Source organism: Spea bombifrons, chromosome 11 (genome assembly GCF_027358695.1).
Source record: "Spea bombifrons isolate aSpeBom1 chromosome 11, aSpeBom1.2.pri, whole genome shotgun sequence".
Lineage (NCBI taxonomy): Eukaryota > Metazoa > Chordata > Amphibia > Anura > Pelobatidae > Spea > Spea bombifrons.
The window spans coordinates 13,694,650-13,722,286 of record NC_071097.1 but is presented as its reverse complement, the minus strand read 5'-3'; the positions used below and the strand labels follow the sequence as shown (position 1 = coordinate 13,722,286).

The 27,637-nt window shown below is 37.4% G+C and overlaps 1 protein-coding gene across 1 annotated transcript in view; it reads left to right on the top strand.

Moving 5' to 3' along the window:
* CDH23 (cadherin related 23) overlaps window positions 1-27,637 on the top strand; it is a 357,384-nt gene that overhangs the window by 140,487 nt on the left and 189,260 nt on the right. The window contains exons 9-10 of the mRNA XM_053451249.1: window positions 12,862-12,974; window positions 18,267-18,455. Of these exons, the coding sequence (XP_053307224.1) occupies window positions 12,862-12,974; window positions 18,267-18,455 (302 nt within the window). The remainder of the gene's footprint in view (window positions 1-12,861; window positions 12,975-18,266; window positions 18,456-27,637) is intronic.

The following is a 27,637-nucleotide window of genomic DNA, read 5'->3' as shown; positions in this document are numbered from 1 at the left end:
TACCAATCCACACACATACCAATCCACACACATGCCAATCCACACACATACCAATCCACACATATACCAATCCACACATATACCAATCCACACATATACCAATCCACACATATACTAATCCACACATACACTAATCCACTCTCACTCTCACTGTCACTCTCATGCTTTCCTACCTTTCCTCTTTTCTCCTTACAGCTCCTTTTCATCCTCTTCGCTCCTCTTCTTCAGTTCTTCTGTCTTCTTCCGGTTCGGAGGGCACGTACAGCGGTGGGTGCGGCTCCAGTGTTGTGCGCCGGGAACTGACAACAAACCCCGGCGCACAGCAGCTGTTGCCGCGCGGATCGCAAGGGAGCGGTATCGGAGGTCTTTAACAGACCTCCGGCTCCCTTGAGTGATTTTAAGCCGGGTTCAAGGGAGTTCCTTGAACCGACTTAAAATCACTCAAGGGGGCCAGGGGTCTGTTAAAAACCTCAGATACTGCTCCCTTGCGAGCCTGCTCCTCCAGCGGCGGACATTACTGTCGGCAAGTTGGCACCCCCCTGATGAGCGGCACCCGGTGCGGACCGCAACCCCCCCCCCTAGGTACGCTACTGTATCACTGTACTCGAGAGATGTTGCTAAACACATATTGATGTGTTGTTTGGAAGTGACACATACCAGGAGCTCTATTTTCATACCTAAAGTAGAATGTGTGTAAAAAAAACACAAAAAAGATGCATGGAAAGAGTTAAAATACTAGCATTTTAAATACCTTGAGGTATCTAGTTTAAAAGTATATATGATTTGATGGCAGTAAATTAAGGGGCCGGCTTTAAAGATGTCCCGAATAGTACACGGGGACAGTATGACCATATTTGAAAAAAAAAAATTTGATCTAGCAATATGCTACTTATTGCCCTATGTATATTGGGCACAGACCGACCAGGCATTGGCATAGTGTGCATTATGGCTAATGCTCTGCTATGGTAGATTTACATAGAAGGGAGTTTGCAGTAGAGTGTAACATTCCAATACCGTATTATGCATTATCAAGAGTCAACCCCCTGTAAACATCTACTGTAAGAAGGGATGGGGTGCTCCTGCAGAGGAAGATTTCAGAAACGTCATCTCACTGATCTAACAATAAATTATAAAGGGTTATCTCACTGTAGCTAATCCATCATAATTCAAAAAGGAATCAGGCATTAAGCTGCCCAACAGACTTCTAGTTAAGGCAATTTACCTTAGAATATTAAAGTAGAACTTTGCAATGTCAGAACATTGTTTTCATGTTTGGGATTAATATAAAACTATTCCATTTAAGTGATTTAGAATGTTACACTTAGCAGTCTAGAAATGCATTCTTTATTGATTGATCTGTAAAAAATGTTGCAAATGATATTTTAATAGCCATAGGACTGATCAAATATGCATTTTCTCACAGTCATCTAAGATTGTCTTGCAGGTATTTACATGGTTAGTAAGGCTAATAGAAAAAAATACACGTTAATCAGGTTTCTCCATTCTAGGCATCCTTTTTCATTTATCTCCTGGCAAGTTTTCCAATTTACATTTCATATCATTTTGCTAACATAGCCAGAGTTGCTCATTCCCACCCAGATATATTAGCGTGAATGGCAAGCAACCATTAATCCTGACCACTGGGTGCAGCTCTGTGGGCACAGCTATCATGGGAAAGAATCACACAGAAAACATCAAAAGAGCCAGTGATTAGCCTGCCTTACAGTCTGAGCACAGCATGCCTTTGATTCCACTTAAATTTTGGGGAGGAGAGAAAAAAATATTTTAGGAACTATTTATTGCAGCTGCAGCTCATCTGGTACGGAGACCGCTGGGAAAGTTAATTGCAAGCTTTGCTGAGATGGTAGTGTCACTGTGTTGCCATCCAGTGTGATAACAAGATCTATTTTATAACCCAATTGTAGAGTCCAACACATTTAATTTCTGCAGTATTAGACATGTTGAGCATGGCCGCTGTTTATATTGTGTTACAGAGACATTTCATAAACCCATGTATTACAGTAGATTTCTCCTTTTACAGGGAGAGAATACTAAATTAGCAACCATTAAAATCAACAATATACAGTACTAATGACAATTTGAACAGACTTACTTGTATAGAAGGCAAAGGGCTAACAAACTATTCTAGACCGTAACATATGAAATGTATTCTATCAGAGCACTATTGTTTTGTGCCACCTCTATATGCCTACCAGTTTTTCTACCAGCTCTCCTTTAGTTTTTAAGAGTAGAATATGCTGTTAATATCTATATGACTTCATTTTGGATGACATGGCTACTAGTGATTTACGATATGAGCGTCACTTTTCTGCTACTATGGATGCCACTATGACAAGCGAGCAGGGACTGGGTGTTAATTTCAGGGAAGGACTGATCCTATGATCAGTGTGTGACATTATTGTTTGTGCAGAGGCCATCATTTCTGTAGATTTGGTGTTGCACAGGGCCCTACATACTATCCCACTAATTTTTTATTGTTTTTGTCTCGCTATGCCTTGCACCAAAAATGTAAAATCTTACTTATTTACTTTTAAGGGCATCTGTAGTATTTTTTGATTTTGGATTTAAGCTCATGTTATAGTTTAAGTAACACCTATACGTACTGCATTAAATGTATTTAACCAGTCAGTATGCCTTTAGGTGTTTCTTTTTTCATTAATCTGTGCATTAGACATTATGACATGTTACATTTGTCGAATGTTTTTTTATGTAGAAGCGTGTACTTGTACAGCCTATGGGAAATCATATCCATTGTTTAAGATAGTGATTCCTAACTTTCATTGTCAAGGCCACTTCAAAGGCAGATTATCTGTTATGGCCCCTGGAAATGCTGGGTCGCAGGTCTATTGGGGTCCAGTCATGCCTTGATGAATAGATCAAACAATCTCTCCAAAACTATCCATCCATGGATTCCTCTCTCCTTGCTACCTCATCTCTATGTGCCCTGCTTAGCCTACTAATGGCCTCTTTATGAATTGGAAGGGGAGATCTCCAGTCAATCCCAGTATGATGTTAGTAATCGTGTTCTACAAACAGATAAAGATTGAGATTTTGTGTGGCTCAAAAATAGTCTACATCTGAAATCTTTCCTTAAAAAGCACACACACTTAAAATAAGCTTCATCTTTAGCATAAACCCTGAATTTTGCTTTATTCCACTGTTTAGACCAACTAAAGGCCTTTTGCCTATTATCTGTATGTAATTTTTAAATGCTTGTACTTGTTGTTCACAGTAGGTTACTCTGGCTATTTGATCAGTCGTTTGTATACACTTTGAGTGTAAGTATGATGTTTTCAAGTTGCCTGATAAAGTATAAACAGCTAAAATCAGCAGATGATCGAGGTCATGGCTTTCTTTGAAGGACACATACTGTAATTAATCCTGGGACGTAATCCACACAACATTTTGGCAGATTTATGAAGAAAATCTGAAGCTGCAGTGGCTTTGCCATCCCATCACTCATTTCTAGGCTAAGCAAATGACTTATTCTATAATGGGGCATGCTCCAGAAAATACATTTCATTTGGTCAGCTTTCTGGGTTAACAGAGATTAATTTGCTTTCTTCATACAAACCTGAACAGAACATGAAGTGTACAGCATGGAGGGTTTAGGACAGGAAAATAGGACATCTAGAAAAGTGAAAACTTAGCTTTAGGCTTAGGCATGCTCCAATACATAGCAGTAAATTGACCTTGAAAATTGCTTTGTAGATGCTTTCATAAAGACTGCGTTAAATTCCAGGTAGAAATGTGTATATATTGGGGATTAAACATTACCACAGCAGTATACAATGCTATGTATCAAATGATAGAATAATGTAAGGAGCGATTTATCTGACACTGGCTGTGTTAACTTTGCAGTATGAAGGGTCTGCTAAATACCTCATGAAAAAGTAATGTCCTTACTCTTGCACTTCCAAATCTCGTTGAATCTTATTAAGGGCTTTTATGAGCCCATCTCTATGGAACCTATGTTGTCACTAATTGCACATTTATTATGCAATCACTAAGTGATAATATCACCAATGTTCAACTCCCTACCATAATCAATTTTGATTAAATCTAATTTCCTTTGAAAAGACCAGCAGGTTTTCTTTTCTTTCAAATGTGAACAATTCTGGCATAGAGTGTTCAATTTGCACAGAAATTGTGGAATGTCCAACTAATTTCTCTTTGCCTCAGACCTACTCTAATAATGCCTTAAATGTTCTTCAATTTCATTTTTAGCCTGAAAACATTTTTGATATTGTACTGTTGGAAATGTACAAATACAAATGGTTGTAACTCAAGCAGTCCATATTCTGCTTTCCCAGTAGACATTCTAGACAGTGCATGGATGGTGTAAACATCGCACCCCAAAATAACTAGGAGAATAAGAGAGGCCGAGGCAGTTATACTAAACAAATGACCATAGAATATATGTTACAGATATCTTATTTTTGTATTAGTTTAAAATCTTCTTTTAAGGTGCAGAAATCATTCAGGTACGTATAAAAAAAAATATAGGTGCTTTTAGATGCTCCAGGGAGTTAACAACAGTTTTGTGTTAATAATGCAGTTGCAAACTTGTGTTTGGATTGAGGAAAATCTATGTATTTGTTTAAGGGGAGCAGAAAAACTAAGCTCAAGGTTAAGCGAGAGAAATAGTTCCTGAGGTTGATTGGATATTTATACACTGAAAAGTGCCTCTGTTGCAGATTCCACAGACCACATCAACCATAACAGATTCATTTCAATGAAGTGCAGCCCTGACAGGACAGCTTTTTATTCATAAATAATCCCCACCTAGGCACATCAGAGGCTTGTCTCCTAACTCATTGCTTCCTAACCACTTTCTGTCCCCCAAAAGTTTTGCAACATTCTATAATAGTCTAGTGCATCTCAAATTGTAGAGAACCAGAGAATATAAGTATTTGTTTTTCTGATGTAAATGTGATTATGTTGATAAAGTAAGCTGTCCACAAGACTTTAAAGACTGTTTGCTGGTATGTTGAATTCCCGTCATGGTATTTAAAATCCTCTCAAATCCACAAAGTTATCATTCTAGCCTTTCTTATAGCTGGCCACTCTTAACAACAAATAACAGAATGGATCTGGGTTCTGCCATGAACCCAGCTGCCAAAAAGGATTTCAGTGGCAATATGTGTAAGCTCTTATTGTTTGCACATACATGACCATGGCCTTCATACATGCCACAGCAAATTGACCAGGTTGGTTCATTGACTAAAAATACATTATGTGAAAAGTTGCATGGAAAAGAAAAACATGCTGGGCCTTCCTCGTCAAACTGGTAACTGGACATCCTATCTAAAGCATGTTATTGTTGTACTATAAAAGGTAAAGGCGGGTGTAAATTATTTTCAATCACACAAAATTTAAATTAAAACAGTTAATTGAGAATTACTGTTGCTCTGAAAGAAAGTTTGTAAGCCCAGTCTGCACAAAGTGCATGCAGCATGTATCACAACAACAAGTAATAGGAGAATATAAACATATTATTAAAAAAACAAATACACACTTTTTCATAACCATCATCATGTTTGGGCAAATCAATTATTGCTGAAAGTGATTTGTATAGAAATCACTAAATCCAGTGAAGACTGGAAGAACGTTGCCTGGTCCGATGAGTCTCGATTCCAGCTGCAACATAGGCCCCTCAAATAAGGTCAGGCTTTGGCGTAAACAACATGAATGCATGGATCCACCCTGCCTTGTGTCAATAGCTCAGGCTGGTGGTAGTGGTGGAATGGTGTGAGGGGCATTGTCGCTGACCATGTCCATCCCTTTACAACCACAGTGTACCCATCTTCTTATGGCTACTTCCAGCAGGATAATGTACCATGTCACAAACTGGTTTCTTGAACATGACATGAGTTCACTGTACTCCAACGGCCTCCACAGTCAACAGATCTCAATCCAATAGAGCACCTTTGGGATGCGGTGGAATGGGAGATTTGCATCATGGATGTGCAGCTGACAACTCTGCAGCAACTATATATATATATATATATATATATATATATATATATATATATAAGGCATCAGTTGCAAAATATTTCCAAGGCACACAGTAATGAAGAGTGCATGGAAATTGGTTATTATTACACATTACTGTCAACTTGTCTTCTCAATGTGTAAATACATTTAATATTTGTCTAAGTAAGAATTTCTTTGAATATATGTATCAGAACACAGAATGAAGCTCTTGGAAAAATCAATAGCAAAGCAACTTATTGATCTAAGCTATATGTGAATCAGCTACTTGATAAGATTAAGTGAGCAGCCAGCCTTATCAGATGTTTTTTTTCCCCTTTTGTTGGTTATATAGTTTGTGTATCACTTGTTTTGTCCATGGAAAAGAAGAACAAGTCATACAGATTGAGGTAGCTTTAATTTGGCTACTGCAGAGCAATTAAGCATAGCCCAGGTAAAACTTTAGAAGAAAACCATTAATTTAGTTGATTCCATGATGTCGACATAAGACGTCTTATTTATTCAGACTCAGAAAAAGTGGAAACTAAACATTGAAAGCTTCACGTCTTGAAACAATCATTGTGGCTATAAGCACTGGTCCTAAATAATGTTACAATTTAAGTTTTGCTGCTTTTAACTGGTGTCTGTACTCCAGTCATTTAAATCATGTAGCCTATTGAGAAGTTATATCATTTGAGTACCAGAGAATGCACAGGTGATGAACTAGCATAAAACTTAACCTACATTTCTTGTAGTAGTTAATGTGTAATAGGTAATTTGCAGCTCTTTTATAGAATCTGTAGATAGTATTTTCTCTCTCTTTCACCAATAAAGGTCACTGTCAGGGTTCCATGTTTAGAATCAAATCCCAGTGTACACATGTCAAGTAAAATTGTAAAGGTTATTCACAAATAATGTCGAAGGGACTAGTGGAGGTATTTACCCAACTCTCTGAAATGTTGCTTTGCAGCAAAAATATATTTAAAGGGTTTAGGACACAATAAAGAGCTATATGGGAATTTTAATAAAACTAGCAAAATTTACAAATGATGGATGAAATAAAAAAAAAATGGTTTGTGTGATGGGACGCCCTGTACCCCGACTGGGTACACCCGTCAGTTGTTCGTTGCTTCCTCCCAGAAACTGCAAGGGTTAACCGCTTCCAGCGCTAGACAATACTGCGAGGAAGGGATCATGAACCGGTTCTGTATTCTCGATGTAGTAGCACCGTAGCCCGCTGAGACGTAGCCAAATACGGTGCTGAGTGATACAGCGAGCCCCTGAAGCATTAGACGAGACTAATGTCCAGGTGAATAACAACACTTTATTGGGAAACACACAGCCTTATATACACCACTCTAACAATGAAAGAGCCATAAATCTCATTAACATACCCCCGCCCTGCCCAGACAGCCTGGTGCCATACTCAGGCCACCAAGCTCAGCAATATCCGTATAACTCCAACCCGTTGTTTTCGTGCTGATCTCGAGGTAGCGGCGGAGATCCGGGGGTATTGATGGATAGCTTGAGTTCTCAAGAAATATTCTATACAAAAAGCGACCCGATCCGCTGTGGGGATCCCGAGCGGTAGCAGTTTCAAGTTTCCCCGCGATATTGCAGGGTGTGTGTTCCGTAAACTGCGCCGGCTGACCCCTGCTCTTCTGGAAGTTACAGAGACTGGAGATTCTTCGGGGGCTCCCTCTCCAAATCACCCCTGGTCTGTACCCCACCACCTGTGGGTTAACTCCACGAAAGAGAGCTCTGGTGGGGTCAATGGTGTCTGGGTTATGAGGGGGTTAAAGTCTGCGGGCAATTGCTCGGGTTCTAGCCGAGAAACAGTACCAGAGGATTATGGCCAGGACCCGGTCAGGCAAAAGGGCATGTGATACACTGGGGATACAAAAAGGGAAAACAAGAACCAGATAGATATAGATAGATATATGTAGACATGTTTAATTATGAATGCTTGAATGTGATGAAAACTAGTTGAATGGAAATTTAGAATGTATTACTCCAAATAAGAATTTTACCTACTGCCTAGAATATGCATCAGGTCACCAGTTTTCAAATGTCTTTTCTTCAAATAGAAACGAAAGGCTTTTTGATTGGTGATGGGTATCTATCAGCAAATGTGGGTAAACCTTCTTAGGCCTGTCAAATTGCTCTGTCTTAAAGGCTAAAGGTTTCAGAAATGCAGACTTTGGAACACATCCTTATGATGTATATTTTTTACTTTGATGTTTTAAGAAATATCACAGCATTTCCTGCTTAAAACTGCCACTTGTAATTGAGATATACGCATGCCAACAACTTCTGGGTGTTTTTTCACATACATTTATTAATATCATTTTCTAAAAATAACATATGTGTACATTAGAAAAGGACTTCTTGGAGGGGATATGATATTATTACAGTATATAAATACATATGGGGACAATGTGAAATGAACAAGTCATCCATTCAGACCTGTAGATAAGAACTTATTTGATTTACTTAAATCAGTGAAAAGCTTTCTTTCAGTTAGAACAGTAAGAATGTGGAATTCACTTCCCACAGACATTGCACTAAATGCCTTGAAATATGGTCTTGGTGACTTTTTAGTAAAAAATAAAACACAGGGATCTAATTGGCCACAAGGACCGGATTCACTATAACTTGTTTATCCAGTGAGATATAAGATTGTCATTTGGAGTAAAAAAATGTGTTTTTCCTCTTTTTTTTTGCCCCTTCTGGACCAAGAGCAAGGTTACGTTTGATGGACTTGAATCCTTCTTTCTAGCTAAATTATTATGTCACCATGTATCCTGTTGTCACCTTGTAATTTCACACCCTTCAACGTCCTTTCTATAAATACTGTGTATACCGTAACGTAATATTGTTTATAGTTCATTTGTAAACTATAATCTAGTGTTAGCAGGATTGTTTTACAAGATACAGTATCTCTAGACTGATTACATATAAGATCTTTAAGACACATGTTCTTTTTCTGTTCCTGATTTGGAAATACCTAGTATACAGGTGGCAAGTAAGGAATCTGTCACGCAACCATCTATTATAAATGAAATCTTTTGTTACACTTGACAACCCATCCTCAATACAAAACACAAGGCGCTTGGCTTCATGAGTGGTAACTTCTTTAAAACAATGAGGTAAACGATGAGTGTGGCTTCTTAACTCTATCAGTTAATCATGTAACTGCAAGGAGGAGTTACGTCATGTTGAAATCCAATGCCTTATCCACCCTTTTGGTTCCCAAGGGGTTAAACCTGTGTATAATAAATGTGATTGTAACAAGGGAATATTCCACTTCATAGACTGAATTGCTGGAAATTAATGAGCTGAGTGCGTATTTGTCATATTAAATGTTTCCAGTAAAGTTAAGATAAAACAAATATTTCCTTGGAAGTATTCGGGTAGGAAAACTGAATATTTAAAAGAGTACCCTTAGAGAATATTGAATGGGCTCCTTTTTTTTCTAGTCAAGAACGTTATTTTTTTCCCCACTAAAGATTAATGTATTACTATTAATTTATTACTCTCCCCATACTAATGTTCTCTCCACTTTCTCTCATTCCCCTTCATCTCCTTGTTATTCTTTTCCATGCTATCTCAATCTCTTGTGTTTATTCACTTAAGGGAAACTGACAGGTTCATTTGTGGAAGAGTTGCTTTTGAGTTCTTTGGCTTCACTATACAAAGTGAGCCTCTGCTGCAGTAAGAGCTCGGCTGACCCTGTGTAACGTAATGTTAAAATCTGAGATTTCTTCAGAGTCTCAGTATGCATTGAGTTATGCACTATACAGGGCTAGCTCACACGTCATGCCAGAGAGACTTTCCAGTTTTGGTCCTTCATAATGAATAGTTGAGTGAGAGTTGAAAACCTGAAAACACTGCGATTATTTAATTAACCCCCTCTGTCTCAAACTTTATTTTGTTCTCTTATCATTCTCTCTTCTCTGCTCTTTCTCTTTCATTCCCTCGCTGTCTTTCACTCTCTCTTCCTTTTTTATAAAAATCATTCTCTTGCTACCTCCCCTCTCTCTGTCGTCAGTGCCTAAGTTGATGCAAGAGTAACATTAAAACAAAACACATGATGTGTCTCTGATTGATTTCATGTCATTCATTACATTATGGTAGTGTGGATGAATTTTATGGAATACCTATTAAGAGACCAAGAATAGTGTGTCTGAACAGTAATTAGAATAGTTTGTCACTATTGAGAGCTGGTTTTGAGAGGAAAAGGGCTGTTGTCTAACAGCCTGGTCTCCCCCTCTGACAGTAAAAGCTGCATAGATGGCTCCTTAATGTGAGATACAATGTAACAGCTGGCACCAAGTGCTTTCCTCTGTCAGACGAGACTGGATACAATGTAGCCAATATATTGTAACTAATGCTCTTAGCATAGCAAACCACTAACCTCTCAGGCTTTTCATCCTTTTCCTGTATATAGTTAATCGCTGAAGTGCAAACCTTTGTGTATGTTAACATCACCAGTGCAAGACTCTCATATGTTTGTAATTAACCTCTTCAATGCTGAAGTGCAACTTTTATATGTGTGTGTAGTTAATTCCTTTAGTACTCTAAAACTTTTGTGTGTTGTTAACCTCATCAGTGCAAAACTTCCATGTGTGTGGGCAGTACAAAGCTATATGTGATAGCTGAGATGCTGGACAAGGTTAATGCTATGCTGTGTTCTGGCCATTTTTTCACTTTTTGCATACAAACATTGAATCTGAACAATTTGGCCCATATTTCCTGATGTAAAGACTCACACCCATTGCAACAATTGACGTGCCAGGCATACAGAAACACATCCTGTTAATGACAATTGATGTGAAATGTGCTTAGGAAGCAATCAACAATAGGAAAAAATATGTAAGAGCGCCCTCCGGAGGAATCGCATTTCCCACATTTTCCAATATGAGAGGGCGTCCTGCTACTGGAAAGAGCTTAGGAGCTTACTTTCCTCAGCAACACCAACAAAATGTTCCAGGGCGCCGTATGATTCCTCTCTGGAGGGCACTGTATGTACTGTATGTACTGTATATATATATATATATATATATATATATATATATATATATATATATATATATATATATATATATTAAATAAAGAAAGGTTAAATGTAATGAATTAATGTTGCTGAACACATATTGTTTCTCATTAACCCTTTACATTTTCAGTAAATTTGTACTTGAATTGCAAGTTGATTGAAACAATCACCAATTTATTTTTTCTACTTCTGCAAACTTTGGCAAGGATTGGTGGTAAAACGGTGTCAAAATGCTCCACGTTAAATACCCTTGGTGGTCTTCTTTTGGAAATGTACCCATGAGGAGTAATTAAGGGATTCATGGCTGATATCAGTGTTACAATGTCACTATTGCTAATTTTAGAAAAAAAATGTAGTTATTGCTCTATAGCTTGCCAGAAAGAGCAAAAAAAAAATGATCTGTTTTGCAGTTTTTTTCATTAGCTTTTGTAGATGAGTAAACAATTTTTTTCATATAAAAGTGAGAAAAAGTGTTTTTCAACATGTTTTGTTTTATAGTACATTATTTGAGATGATCAAAATAACAGTATGTCAAGAAAACCCTTCTTGTCCTGAAAAAAATATATAATTTGCGTGGGTGCAGTAAATGAGAACAACAAAGTTAAACTCCATTGCATTGCATCTAAACAACTGACCTCCTGGTTTTAGACTTTGATCTCTTTTTATAACGTCTCCTCCTTTGAAATAAATTGTACTTTGTTAAAACTATTTAAATGTTACTATCTTCCCTCTCTCTTCTTTCCTCCACGCTATACAAATTGAAATCTTCTTTGTGATAAGTGTTTTCCTGCATACCATTTACCATCTTAGTAGCCCTTCACTGAACTCTCTTAAGTATATCTTCTTGAGATGGCATCTCCAGAACTGTACACAATACTCTAGGTAATGCCTGACCTGAAATCTGTAAGATGAAGATGGCATGACCACCGTCTTCTTCCTGCTAGTAATGCCTTTTGCTATACAACCCTCGCCACTGCTTGCTTTTCCTTCTGCTTTATGGCATTGCCTGCCTCAGACACTATTACTCCTAAGTCCCACTCTTCTGTTGTCCTCTGACAGAATAGTGTCCCCAATGCTATATTCTGTTTTTGGGATTCTTATGCCCCAAGTGCATATATATAGTATATATATATATATATATATATATATATATATATATATCTATATATCTATATCTATATAATATATAGTGTATATATATATATATATATATATATATAATTTCTTTATTTTTTTAACAGGGGAGTTGGAATGTGGAGACATTAGGTTCTTAACATGATAAAAATAATAAAAAAGATAATTGACAATGATAAAATACAATACACGTCACATAGAGATTAATATCCTGATTTATAATTAAAAGTGGATATTGTATGCTACACTGGGACATGTTTCTAAATTATTATATTTCATGTTTTTCTTTATCCATGTAAAGGCATTTGATGAAATCTTGTTCTTTCCCTGCATCAGAATAGTTGTGTTGCTGTCCAGCAAGTCAAGTGCTGAATTGGAACACGTGTACTTTTTCATAATGTTTTTAATGAATCATTAACTTCTCAGCAGTGCAGCAATAAATATATCAGTTTAACCTTGTTTCAGTATTATGTCATTTATGTATGGTAATTGCTTTTTTCCATCTGTCCGACATTATATGTGTAACTTCTGTAACTCTACATTTGTTGAAATGTGTAATTTAATCAAAGCTAGCAAGGGCACTGTTACTATATCTATACCTCAGGCTGTACTTTTAATACATATGCAGTGACCATGTATTGGATTCTGACATTTTTTGTATAATTTCTTGATTTTAGGTAACACCAACAGTATCTTTGCTTTGGGTTATATCAATGGAGCCCTGACACTGAATGGACAACTTGACAGAGAGAACCCTCTATATACTTCTGGATTTATTTTAACTGTTAAGGTAATAAAATTCATACGATACAATGCAACAAATATGTAGGAGATTTATTGGCTCTATTAGATAAAGATATGTAGTGGAACAATTCACTTTTAATTACTAAGTAGTGCCAACAATTGAAAAAACAGAATTGACAAACTACGACAAATTGATACATTAGGTAAGGATGGTCTGCTTGCAATCTTACAGTCTGAGGATGGGTTGTAAAAAGACACAAAGTATTCAGAGGGAACGAGAGAGATAGTGTCATTTTAAATACTAATTAATTGTTACAAACAGTTGTAATACCGAACTGTCTTACATGAGGAGCAAACGTAAGTGCATTCTTTTGAGAAGTGATCATCCATGAACACCTTACAAATCTCGCTTTTTAACAGCTATTCATTACTGTAATTGATTTGCCCTGTACATAGTATATATATGTTATGGTATTGGAAAAGTTTGCTGTATGCGTATCTGAATAGGTACGTTTTCTGTGAGCCTGGCACTGTAAGTCTGTGGCGTATGCTACTTCTTTCTGCTCCACAAGTGTTCTGTCTGCGCCTGAGGAGCAAGTAAACATTACCTTTACTTTTTAACTAATACTCTAGATGTTCTAGGGGACCATTTGGTGTTGATGTATGGAGTGTGCATCACGCAAGGTAGTTTAGGATTAGTAAAAAATAAAAAATTACAATTTATGAAATGCTTATTTTGAAGTAGATGATTTAAGATGATTTCTTTTAGATGAGCCTTATTATCTCTCTTGGATCTAACGCCGATGGCTCTCCCATTAGTAACACACCAGAGAGGTGTACGAGCGCCATTCATGTCCGGCCACGTTGTCCTGTCTGCAAGGGGATACCGGAGGAGCTCCAGTGACGCGCGGCAGGACGCAGGGCAGTCTGGGTGCCGGATTTAAAAATCTAGAAGTGCTCTGCACATTGGGATCTTGCTTATCTTGTTAGCTTTATTGGATTCATGTTTTGCTGTAATTGACCCTTGGAATTTCTTTATTAGGGTTGCAACTAATGATTATTTTCATAATCAATTAGTCGGCCGATTATTTTTTCGATTAATCGGATGATTCGTGTTCCTTTCCTTGGACACATAATTTTGGCTTTTGGTTTTGAAATTACGGAATTGCCTCAAACCCAGGCTCTAAGACCCTCCCAGCGCTTCCTAGGGTTTCCCAATTATTATAGAAAAATAATCAAGAGTATTCTAAGATCACTGCCCCCTCACCACCATAACTAAGAAGTGGATGGATGCCAAATGTTGGTCTGAAGAGACAGTCCAAGCCTTCACTCAGCTCAAACAATCTGTACCACAGCACCGGTTATGATCCAACCTGATGTGACCTCCTTTGCAGATTGCTGCATCTGTTTCCACTCAGTTGTTATCTCCATTATTTAATCAAATTCAGAAGTTCCAGTCTAGAGTTCCTGTCCACTGTAACTGGCCCGCTAGCACTATGTTTGCTTTCAAAATGGAGAGATGCAATGTTCTGGTATGGGCTCATTCATCACACTTCTTGGGACACCCTAGTGCTCAACAGACTGAGGATGTTATCTCCAGATACTTGTGGCCTGAAATACAGTCTGATTGTACAGATTTCATAGTAGCATGCACCGGTAAAGCCTCCCATTCCTGACCTGACAAACGCTTTCAGTATCTCCCTGTTCCTACTTGTCCCTGAAGCCGCTTGACCATGGATTTTGCTGTTGACCTTCTCCCTTCAGAGGGAAATACAGTCATATTTGCTGCGGTGGATTGTTTTTCTAAACTGGCTGATCTTTATCTTTGTCGTGCCCATTTAATGAAACATCAGTCCCTGCAGTAGACCAATATGTGATCCAGCTACCAGTCCCCTGGGATAACATTCAACAGGCCTTATCTAAAGCCGCTGCAACAAACAAACAGTGTGTTTAAAAATCCAAAATATATTGATATATTGGATTCATGTTTTGCTGTTTTTACCATTGGCTTGCCTGACTACTCTCCTGCCTATTGATTCTGTTTCTGATTTGCCCTACCTGTGTACCATTGTACCATACAGTGGTGACTACCCACTTAGTGAACCGTACCCGGCTGTGTCTGACCATTTTTCCTGCATTAACCCCTAGCACCCTGTAGTACTTGCCTAAGAATTCCACCTGCAGTTTACTATACAAGTGTACGGCTATTCTACTGAGCTTCGGTATCTACACGAAGAGTCTATTATTAGAGTCTTAGCATTCTTTGCTTTTTGAACTGATTGATCTCCTGGAAACTTGACCTAGCCCGCTTTGCCATTCTGAACCTTGCTGCCAACCTTGAACTTGCTTGTCTCACCACGATAACTGGTTTTGTCCCTGCACATGATCTAAATAAAAACAAACATGTGTTCACCTTTTTAATGTTACATTACATTTATTTTCTTTGTTTAAAATAACTTAATGTTTTGGTTTTTTTTATTAATTTTAAAAATGAATTAGAGGTATTAATCATTACGTGAATTTATTCTAAAAAAGACTGACACACTTCACTGGTTTGCTGTGCATTTCTGTTAATTGACTTTTCTCGCTAAACATCATCACCACATTTCTTTACTTGGTTTACTTTAATCACACATACCATGTAATCTCTTTTTAAGCTATCACAGGATATCTCATTGTCATAATTTATAAGCATTTAACGTATTTGTAGCGATACGGTTATTGCAGATCGGTATCCGTCCTGCATCCTGGAACAGCACTGAAGCGTAAAACGAATGTGCCACCACTTCAGATGTTCAGCTAGAACTGTTGCTCCTCTCTATCTGATCCCAGGCTTCTAATTAAAATCAATATGGAGTTGGCCTTTTGGTTGGGAACATACAGAAATGCTCCTGGTATAGGATTGTGGAGCTGGCTGCAGATCAGCTGCTGGTTAGCGGCCTCATTGATTGGGACAGCGCCCGGGCTATGCCAAAGGTGTATGGATCATTTGTCAGTCCTTAACGATACACCGTTCTTACAGACCTGGAGAGTGACACATAATTACAGCACTTGACCTCCTATAAGAATCTTTTTAGCCTCTTTCACTCGTTCGATACACTATTATCATCATAGAAGTACTCCAGGTGGCCAGATCTTTCAATTTCTTTCTTTAATTGGAATGAGAAGAAAAAACAGAAGGAACTCCATCTTCATGCTTGGGACAGAACACGGAGAATCGTGATCGTGACAGGCCTTTTTTCTTATAAAGTCGTTGTTACCTTTGACAAGGTCTTGTCTACACAATGACCAGTTTGTCAGATCAAGAAGAAGAGAACGGCTGATTCCCATTACTTTTTTTTATTCAATTTACTTTTCCCTTAAAGAAAGGTAATGGATGTCTGTAGTGTACATTGTATTTCGAGAGCCGATGTATTGTGGATTCCTTTATTTGACTTTGCTTTTCAGATTCTGTTAGCTTATTGTGATGTTATAGCTGTGTTTTGTGGATGGAAAAATATCTTGAGAAAAATATTTGTGATATGTGAAAAAAGATCTAAAGTAAACTGCAATAAAAGCACATTAAAAGAACATACATAAGTAGCTTAAGTAAGCATTTATAACAGGGAGAACGCAGCCCTTATTGCTTCTTTCGGGTCACTTTCCTGCTTTTGCTAGTGGAAGAAGCTTGCGTTCCTCTGGTTATATTGGGAGTTTATTTAGCCACAAGCTGACCTTCGTGACTTTGAGTTTCATAATTTTCAGGTCATCCAGGACCAGATTTATATTTCGAGTACCTATGGACTTATACTTCGGGTGTCTTCCCTTTAGGGTACTGTATGCTCAAAATAGTGGAGCATGGAGAAAAATAGGAAAGATGGGAATACTGTTAAGCCCCTTCTTATGAACATCCCTTGGAACCCCTAATAAAAATGCCCATAGGACTAGTCAGCCTTTTGAGGCGTTCCACCCTGTGGGCAGTTGATGTCTTCAAGGATTCCCACTGACCCACACTGCTATACATGTGCCAAGGGAAGAAGCCGCATCATTCCCCCCTATGTTTTTAATGCTCTAAGAGCATGGGGAGAATTATATTTTTTTCATTTAGTACTTGTTTTGTGGGTTTGTAATTTAACCTATTTTGACATTCTTCCCTTGTATTGTTTGTATACTTTCACCTGAAGAAAAAAAATCAATAACAATTCTAAGTAATTAAATATATCATCGATGTTTGTAATATATCATTTGCTGTTATTATTTACTTTTGCCTCATAAATGCGTTTTTGGTTTTCTCATATCCGCTTATAAACATTGAATCAAGTAAGGAAGGCAAAAATTATATAGTATACTTAGTTATCTGGTATTGGTGACAATACCTTAAAATTAAAGATACCAATGAAACATCCTTTATTCTATTATAAAAATACAACATTCTATCTGAAATCAATGTGGGTTTTTTTTTTACCAGTTTAAAAGTTTAAAAGCATATTTTTCAAAACAACCTAATACATCATCACCCTCCCCTATGAATTATTGGATAAACAGAAGTAACCACTTGGAACAGTTTCTAAAAATGGTTTAAGGATCTGGTCATACATCTAGACAGAGGGTGACGGTTGGCCTGCCTGGTTTATTTGCCGTTCGTTGTTTTCTTATTAGTAATTAATTGTTCTAGTTGAATGCCGTTTGGAAAGACATGATGACAGCAGGATTCTTTCAGAAATGTGTAGAGCCATCCCCTGTTCAGGATATCTGCAACTACACCCAGGGAGCACAACTGCCTGTACATCTTGATGAAGTTGCTTATGCTGGTACTTTTTTAATGATCTAACCTTTAAAGGAAGCTGACCTGAAAAGTAGACAAGATAGGTCCCCCTGGTCTCTTGATACCAAGCTACACCAATTAGATTGCTTATCACCAGAGATGCTACCAAGCCATCACTACAGTTGGCATACAGACATTGGGCCTAGGCCTATATCAGCCATATTAAAGTGTTCAGTACCTTGATATAAAATATATTAGACACTAGAAGGGTTTTAAGCTGCAATTTTGAAGTCAATATGGGATTGTTTTTACTCAATTGTGGCAAACTCTGTGTGCATGGGGAAGATGTTGTGCCAAATAACTACTTTGCTGCAATACATATAACATGCTTAGTGTGCATAGGAACATTACTATCTAACATGAAATAGTTTATTCATATACTGTAATTAATCTGTATTAAAAATATATTTTTTGCTGTTGTTGGACTGCAACTCTTATTAACCTCTTATTAAGAAACAATGGTTATGTTTGATTTGCATAATGTTTTTTTTAAAAAAAATTATTATACTATTTGTCTGTGTATTTTTATTTTAGGGAACTGAGCTGCTGGATGATCGTAGCCCATCCGATGCCACTGTGACTACAACATTCAACATCTTGGTGATTGACATCAATGATAATGCCCCACAGTTTAATAGCTCAGAGTATAGTGTCAGTATACCTGAGCTGGCACAGGTTGGATTTGCACTACCTCTGTATATCCAAGTGCACGATAAAGATGAGGTATGGGTTGAATGTTTTTTAATACACTCACACAGCATTGTTTTTTTTCTATATGTGCATCATATAGCACCCATGTACAAGCAAATTACGGTGGTTTTCACATTAATAGATATCAGTGCAGCTTTGCCTTCAGATGATTGGAGCATTCGTTTAATAATCTTGACTAGAACTAATTCTGAGGACGTTTTTGTGGTCACCCAATAGGATTACATGATACATAATCACATGATCATGTTTTTATTGCAGCGAGTGCCAGAGGATTACTGTGTCCCATTTGCTGAGTACAGCAAACCACTGGTTCTGAACTCATTACCACATTAAAACAAGACAAGGGATATCTACTTTTTTTCAGCAAAAGCTCCTATTGTCTATGGTTAGTCTTGCAAAAATGTATTCTAACATCACTAACATCACTAACCATATGCAGATGCTTAAAACACTAACTTTCACTGAAGGTTCTTAGGGGGGGCAAACTGGTAGGTCCTACCTTTGTCTACTACTAGTGTTTGCAAGTACAATAACCCACTAATCGTCCTCTTGTGCTATTATAGCTAGTTCTAATATTTTTGCAAAGTTAATTGAACAATGAATGTATTGCGTTACACATCCTCAACGCTCTAAGTGACACTGTCAACAAATGGAGTTTATAAGACCAAAAGCTCTGTAAGTAGGAGACTACATAGATTCCAGAAAATGTGAACACATATAAGTGACAGACACCTTTTGTAATTCCAGATGCTTTTGTGCTTATCAACTTCACACAAGTGGCTGAGTTAACAACAGCATTTAAGATTGTCAGTTTATTGTCTGTAAAATGCAGCACATTGAAAATTGAAAACTCTAAAGCTGATTTTGAAGTGTAGTTAATAATCTCAGGGGTGCTTCTGCCACTAGAAACACTTTAGGAACATGAAAATGCCTGTTCAGTACAAGCTGCTGATACTCATTCTACCATTAAAACAGATTAGGACCTTCAACACATTTAATTAAATTTGCTGAATCATACATCAAGCTTACTTAAACCAAGTTCCAAAGAAGAAAAAATGGTAGTACAGTACATCAGTGGAACTGACTAAATCCAGTCATGGTCAGTAAATCGAGAACAATCAAACGTAGTATGTAAGTAACAATTCAATTATCAAAAGGAAATAACTGTTCTCAGCGAAGATAAATATGTCTGTGTGTGTGTATATGCAAATGCTCTGAAAAATACTCCTCGTCTTATATTCAAATAGAGGTCTGACTATAAGACTAAGATCCATATCCCCCGCAGTGGGGACACCATGGGAATGAAGGGTTTGTAAAAGGAGGGGGTGGTCAACTATCTTGAAGGCTGCATAGAGGTCCAGGAGTATAAGTAGTAAGAAGTGGCCTTTTGTTTTAGCTTAGTAGGTGGTTAATTTTAGTGAGTTAATAATTTTAGTGAATGCGGTCTCCATGGAATGCTGTGGACTGAATACGATTGTAGAGGGTCAAGGAGAGATTGTGTAGAAAGAAACTTAGTTATTTGATTATACGTTTATCATTTCAGCAGTTTGGATGCCAAGAGGAAGAGGGAAAGTGGACGGTAGTGTGATGGAGTTGTGGGATCATGGGAAGATTTCTTTAGAATGGAAGATATGATAGCATGTTTAAATGAGGATAGGAATATGCCAGATAAAAGAGATATATTAATGACAGAAAACAGAGGGTTGTAGTCAATGGCGTATATTCAGAACAAGGTCTTGTTACCAGTGGGATTCCTCAGGGATCTGTACTTGGACCCATTCTCTTTAATATTTTCATTAGTGATATTGCATATGGTGTTGATGGAAAGGTATGTTTATTTGCCGACGACACAAAAATTTGCAACAGGGTTGATGTTCCTGGAGGAAGAAGCCAAATGGCAAACGATCTAGGTAAGCTGGAAAAATGGTCAGAGCTGTGGCAATTGGCATTTAACGTGGATAAATGCAAAGTAATGCACCTGGGGCATAAAAACCCAAGGGCAGAGTATAGAATATTTGGTACTGTCCTAACCTCAACGTGTGAGGAAAGGGATTTAGGGGTAATTATTTCTGAGGATTTAAAGGTAGGTAGACAATGCAGTAGAGCAGCAGGTAATGCTAGCAGAATGCTTGGTTGTATAGGGAGAGGTATTAGCAGTAGGAAGAGGGAAGTGCTCATGCCGCTGTACAGATCACTGGTGAGACCTCACTTGGAGTATTGTGTACAGTACTGGAGACCATATCTCCAGAAGGATATAGATATGTTGGAGAAAGTGCAGAGAAGGGCTACTAAAATGGTTTATGGATTACAAAATAAACCTTACCAGGACAGGTTAAAGGATCTTAACCTATATAGCCTGGAAAAAAGACGGGACAGGGGGGATATGATAGAAACATTTAAATACTTAAAGGGAATCAACAAAGTAAAGGAAGAAAGTTTATTTAAAAGAAGAAATAAAACCGCAACAAGAGGACACAAGCATAAACTAGAGGGGCAAAGGTTTAATGGTAACATCAGAAAATATTACTTTACGGAAAGGGTAGTGGACGCATGGAATAGCCTCCCAGTGGAAGTGGTAGATGTTAATACAGTAAAGTAATTTAAGCAAGCATGGGATAGGCATAATGCCAAGCTAGATATAGGATAAGGGCAAGTACTAAAGGAGAGTACTCAGAGGTTGGGCAGACTGGATGGGCCTTCTGGCTCTTATCTGCCGTCACTTTCTATTAATGATGTTGGTTAGGGTCTATCAAAAGAAAGCTCTATCTCTCCTATATAGTTTACATGGGTACACTATTCACTGGAAAAGAGAATAATCGCTGAACCGCAAAAATGGCAAAATTCCTCCAGGACTTGAGGTACCAAAAACCCCTGGTATTGAAGAGGTTAATGCCATCTTGAAGAACCAACCACAGTTCTTCTGTGGATTAAGGCAGTCTTAGGTGCTTCTCCCTCTTGATGTAAGCCCATGTCATGTCACATCTAGACATCTGGTAATACAAAGATGTTTATGTTCCTATATTGTGTGGAATTGCTCTGTCTGGAGTCATTATCTCAGATATTTAAAAACAACAGAATTAATATCACATTTACACAAAAAAGGTCAAACACAGGCAAAACAAACACTAGAGGGTTGTTACTATGCCCTACCCTCTCGAAAATACAATCTCTTAAAGTGAATTAGAATGTCAAACACTTTGTTGGGATTCCCCACCCGAATATTATGACCTCTCAAGAAATGGGGAATCCAAATGGGATAAAATTGAGGATTTCTTTTGCTAGTTATGGCAATTCATCTCACTGAACCTTAATAGTAATTTTCATATTTACACTCTGATATGCTACGTTTGTTTGTTAAAATAATAACAGTGATTTCATTATATTGCATTCTGCAATTTGTATATCTCATAACAGTATATCATTGCTTCTAATAGCACAAAACCTTGCATCATACACCAGTTAGTAAAGCATTCAGAGAGATGTCACAGAGACACATTGAACTGCATTATAATTTTATATCAGTGGGGAGGAGGGTGGCGTGAAAAAAATTTGCAATACATGGAATGCATCGGCAAATTGCCCATAAAGAGAAAAAAAATCAATCACACGAAGCAGAGATAAGCCGAGGTTAGTCACTCTCAGATTGATCCTGTCTATACCAGCATAAATGGAATTGAGGAGATAACTCCTAGGAAAATGTAAAATACAGCGAGAAGAATCAAGACACAGAGACAACAAGCAAAAAAAGTACAGATAGCAAAAGATCGTTAAAAGAAAAAAGGTGTGCTGTCCAGCTGTGTATCTGTCAACACTGTGCACCTTTTGAGTGGCGTATTCTGCTTTAATGCCTTCACACTATACATTTGTAAGAAAGGAAAAAAAATCCCTGTTGAAAGATATCAATATATCAGTATATTTTTTCTTTAAGACCTCAGAAAATACTGTTACGCTTTCAGTACATTTTTTGGTATTCAAGCTTACTTTCTAGATCCAAGACGCATTCAATGTTGTTCAGTGCAGAATGCTAAATTACCTTGACGGGCGTTTTTATGATAAGTAAACTTCACCAAAAAAGAGTTTGGTGAAAACCAATTAGACATACTAGGGTTAACTCACTTCTACCGTATATATGACAGGATGGCCATAGTCCCCATACTGTATGGTGATTGCCCAGTTATTACAACATTTTAGAGGGGCATTGGGAACACTGCAAATGGAACAGCAGCTCTGTTCCATGGCTAACACGGACTTTTTGCCCCCGACAACATTAACCCCTTAAGGACAATGGGCGGTCCCTAAACCCATTGAAAACGATGCATTTTGAGCCCGTACATGTACGTGCTTTGTCATTAAGGGGTTAAAGATCCTTAAAAGTTGTTTCCTATTGTATTAATACATTATTTTGTGTATCACTTTCATGCGTCTGTAAAATAAGCTCAGTGAGAATGTAATCTAATAAAAATTTCACTCACGCCCCATCAGTAGAGTAAAGTAGCCTGCGAGCAGTAGCAAAATTAAGTTCCGCACACAGGTGAATTACTGAAATTGTAGGTAAAAACATCCTGCTGCGTTCTTCCTTTGTAAGCCCTCTGTCATAAAAGTGCCATTTTCTCTTACTTGTCTTTAGATCTCAGCCCTAATGACATCTTTTTTGTGTATAATGTCTTCATTGGCAGCATAAGTGCAGAGGCACGGCATTCTACTCGTACAGATATTTGATCGGCCCACTAATTAAAAGGTAGCTGAGCGGAACAGGGAGTGATAAAAAGGGCCACAAGTCTATCTGGTTTGATTTTCTGTCACATTGTACAATAGATTAAAGTCACTTGGGCTTATCAGACAAAACACAAAATAAGCACATATAAACATGCACAAACAGAGTCACTCGAATAAATGAGAACCTGTCTTTTTAAGGACACTAAATGGATTTTTATAAAGTTTAAAGTAGCCATTAGGTGGAATGTAAACATGGATTTTCTGTATGAAGTCATTTTGCTATAGTTGTTGTCGCTTCACCTCCAACGTGAATTATTTTTGCAGTACATATTTTGTTGATAAGCAGTGTTTTGCAGGATAGGAATCATTTGGTTGTATCTACCTAGGTTTAGAAATATTCGGTGGTTTTGCTAAGGGATGGTAGGGAGGAAGCCTTGTACTGCATGTATCGTATAGTGTTTTTTTATTTGTTTTTGTCGGTGAGTGTCGGGGTAGTAAAGCTCTGCTGATCACAGTAAGGGTTTAGTTGCTAGATCTTATAACCTGGAGATATTTCACCCAGACCTGGTGCATCTTCTCTTTTTTTAAGATTTACCTACCCCCCACCTCCATAAGCATTAACCCTCTGGTTAGTCAGGTCTTCGGATGGAAGTTTAAGGACATGCATCTGTGGCATGGGCTATGGTGACATTAAATAAGGGGATTGAAGTAGGAAAATCAGAATAAAGGTTTATTGCTTTGGTTTCTTTCTGGTTTAAAAAATCTGCTCATTGATTAAAATTGAATTTTCCTCTTTTAAACAATACATACAAAGCTAGATTGGTATAATTGACATATGAAGCTTCTATGGTACAGCAGCCATTAAACCATGATGAAGTTATGTCCTCAATTAATTATGTCCTCAATCAATTATGATGTAACGCACATTACAAACTTAAGTAATTTTTTCATTTTTGTCCCGAAAAAAACTATTATAAGCCCCAAAAGAACAATTATCTCTGTATATGAGAGGCAAACAATACTGTTGTTTGTCCAGTCCTGTGGGGCAGAGTCAACAATTATAGTAAGATTTGCCAAAGTGGTAACTAGACCTTTTGGTATTTATTTACTGCAAATGCTGGACTGTAAGCTTGACAGGGTAATTTGCTATAGCGAAGAAACTGCATCTGTAGCTTCCTTGAGATGATGAACACGTGTTCAGCTGTACTGTGTCCCCATTGAAATCACTTTCTACCTTGCAACACCCATGACATGTTATAGGATTTCGCATAGTGATATAAATTATAAATTGACAATGATGGCCTGAAGGATTTTATGAAAATCTTTATAAAAACGTCTTTGCTCTTGAAGCTTAAAGTAAAATGTTATCTGCTTAACAATCCCCAAATTTCTCAGAGACTTAGACCTCCTTGTTCAGGCATAAAAAAAAGAGAACTGGCAATGCAGTGCTAAAGGGTGGGATAAGATGAATGAGTAGTAAATACTAATCCCATCAAACCTTGCTCTTTTTGTGGGCGGCAGATAAACTTTGAAATAAGGGAATCGTTTTCAGATTTTCAGCAGGGAGCCTAAGCAGTTCAATCTCTGTGAGCTGGGATAAAACCAGCGGGAGATCAGTAAATAAATAAAAGATGGTTTGGGATGTAAATGTTCCTCCGGGCCAAAATTAAAAGTGAGAAGAATTGCAGTCATTAGCGTTATTAGTAGAATTCTGGGTGCTAACATATTCTAGGCTTACATGTAAACAAGTTTTTTTTTTTTTTTTTTTTTTTTTTTTTCTTAAAACAAAAAGCAAACATGTTCACGTATCACCAGAATATATTGTCTAAATGCTTGATAAATGTGTAGGTATGTGGCAGTGTTTTGTATTACAGTTTATTAAATGTTTAACGTGAGAAATGTAGAGAGATTCCAACACAACTTAAATCTGTAAAATGATCGCCACCATGAAACCCCCCAAAGAATTTGGAATTTTGCGGCATCATTTTTAAGGAATTGTCTCCCTATATACGTTCTAGAGATTAATACAGTAAGGGGATTTAAACATGCATAGCATATGGGGCATGCAGTAGGTCTCCTTAATCTAAGGTGCGACCGAGTAGTGATTATGGTCTGAGTCTTTAAAACAGGAAGAAATTGGTAAACTTGGATGGGCTTAATGGTTCTTAAATCCTGTGAAATTCTGTGTTTTCATATTTTGAGATATGATGCTGATTCTAGCATTAGAAAAGGGCCAGCTAAATTGTTCAGTATTGCCAAAGGTTCTTTGGTGTTAATATTGGAAGCCATATTACTGATATATTACAGGGTGCTTTTCATATGACCAGTAGTTATATACAAGGGAAATGCAATCAGCTCACAACCCTATGACACATTTCACGTGAAAATAATGCTTACTATATTGTTGTTCTTTTATGAGTCTGTGGAAGCTTATGGCAAAAAAAATAAAAAAAATTAATAATGATAGTGTTGTCAGTCACAAAACGAGGAATATTTTGTATTATTAAAATGTAAAAATCAAAATGCTTAACAATAGCCAGATGTGTTAAACATATTTTGAATCAGGTCTAAGCAATGCTGTGTTTTTAACACACAGCCTTTTGCTGTAGTCCAACTGATCTAGATCCAGATCTTGTCTGCCCCCTGGTGATATCAGATCCCCAAACAGTGAAGTCTTTTAAGTGTGTAAAATGGAATACAGCCAGTCAACTCTTAAAAAGTGGTTAAGGTGTCCACCGTTTTTTTTAAATTCAGGTCGAGCAGTTTCCAAAAACATTCCATTCAAAATTATATGTAATCTAAGCAGGTCCTTCTTCTTTACTTGTTGTGCCACTAAATGATGGCAACATCATGGATCATGGACTCCACATGCAGAATGTTTCTTCAGTTTTGTTATCTCACTGAGCGCCATGCTCTCTTTGTCTTTGTCTTAGCGTTTCCCTTATAAGTTTAATTATTTTATAAAGCTACTAAAGTAGGACTAAATGGCACAGATTTGGGGCAGCTCAAAATCCAGGTGTTTCTTATATTGTTTAAAAGCCCAATGCATCAAGTCCACAAAGGTTAGGTGATGTTACAGTTTATGTGTATATTTAGATTCTATATTATACTATAACAATAAATTGATATTTATATGATCCAGGTTTGTGAATTTGGAGTCAGTTTTAAATAACAAACTGCCTTAGTTTACTGTGGATGTGTTTACATGTGCATTAGTTTCTAATGATATGATTACAATTTTGTTAACATGGTAAGTAGTGTTAGATGACCCTTTTACTAGGGTAGATACTTGTCATCTTGTATAAAATGGTATGTTTTTGATGGGTGGACATCATTTAGAAATGTATTCTGCTTAGAAACATTTAAAAGTAAAAATATATTGTGTCTTTTTCCATGATGGTGTCTATGTATGATCTAGACACACCTTTATAGGTCAAAGGTGTTTCAAGAGACACCTTTCCCCAAGGTAGCATTTGTTTTTTGTGAAAGCTGTTCATGAAATGAATTAACTGTATTTGTACATTTCTGTAAAGTGAAATGGAATAGCTGAGAGTAAATCCAGACCTCCTCACCTGTTCCCTGCTGTCATGCTCAGGTACTCTTAGCCATTAGCGCTTCCTCGGGCATTTAATTGACCAATCCTCCTCAAAGAAGTGTGTTCTGGGGGAAAATTGGAAAACCTGCCGTTATATTAGCAGGTACAGTGTGTTTAAATCCATTGGAACAAACTGTGCCGGTCCAAAGGTTTTCTGGCAGTCGTAAGTTTCAGGCTTGCTGTTTTGGTTTTCAAAAAGCTGTCTTAAAGATATTTGTATTGTTTAGAAGAGACTTTTGGGAGATGCTGACCTCCAAACATCTTTCCTGTTCTAACTTGTATTTGTGATCCTTTGTTGTTGGGATCTTAACAGTCTTTGGCCGTAGACATTGTTTTAGAAGTTGTGTTCTGGAAATAATTTTGCTCTTACCATCTTCTGTAAGACCTTTAGATATTTAAGTCCATCTACCTATCTGTCTTCCCAGCCACCCATATTTGCATACCTGCAAACTTCTCAAGGCAGACTACCCAGAACTTTACATCTTTTGGAAGAATGGCTCCTTGAAAGGGTAGAACTAGTTCCAGCGAGCTTTTGGTATGAAGAACTTGGGCAGGAAGTGGGTATGGAGTGTGTATGGTCAGTACCTCTTTTCTGCCTCCTCTGACGAAACTGAGCTGGGGAAGTGGGACTTCTACCCAGAGACTCTGTCAAATCTCACCAAAATATATTCATATATATGCTATAAGTAGCATAGTATGTTACACACTTCTGTCTAACATGTACACTTAATTTAGAAGTAAAGTTACAGGAAAACTTGATATACAGAGCATGTTATTTTCTACCAACAAATAATATGTACACCCACAAAAAGTGCCCTAAAATAGGTAAAGGATGTATTAAAAGTAAAGCTTTAATATACTGGCAAAAGACCTTTGGCATGCT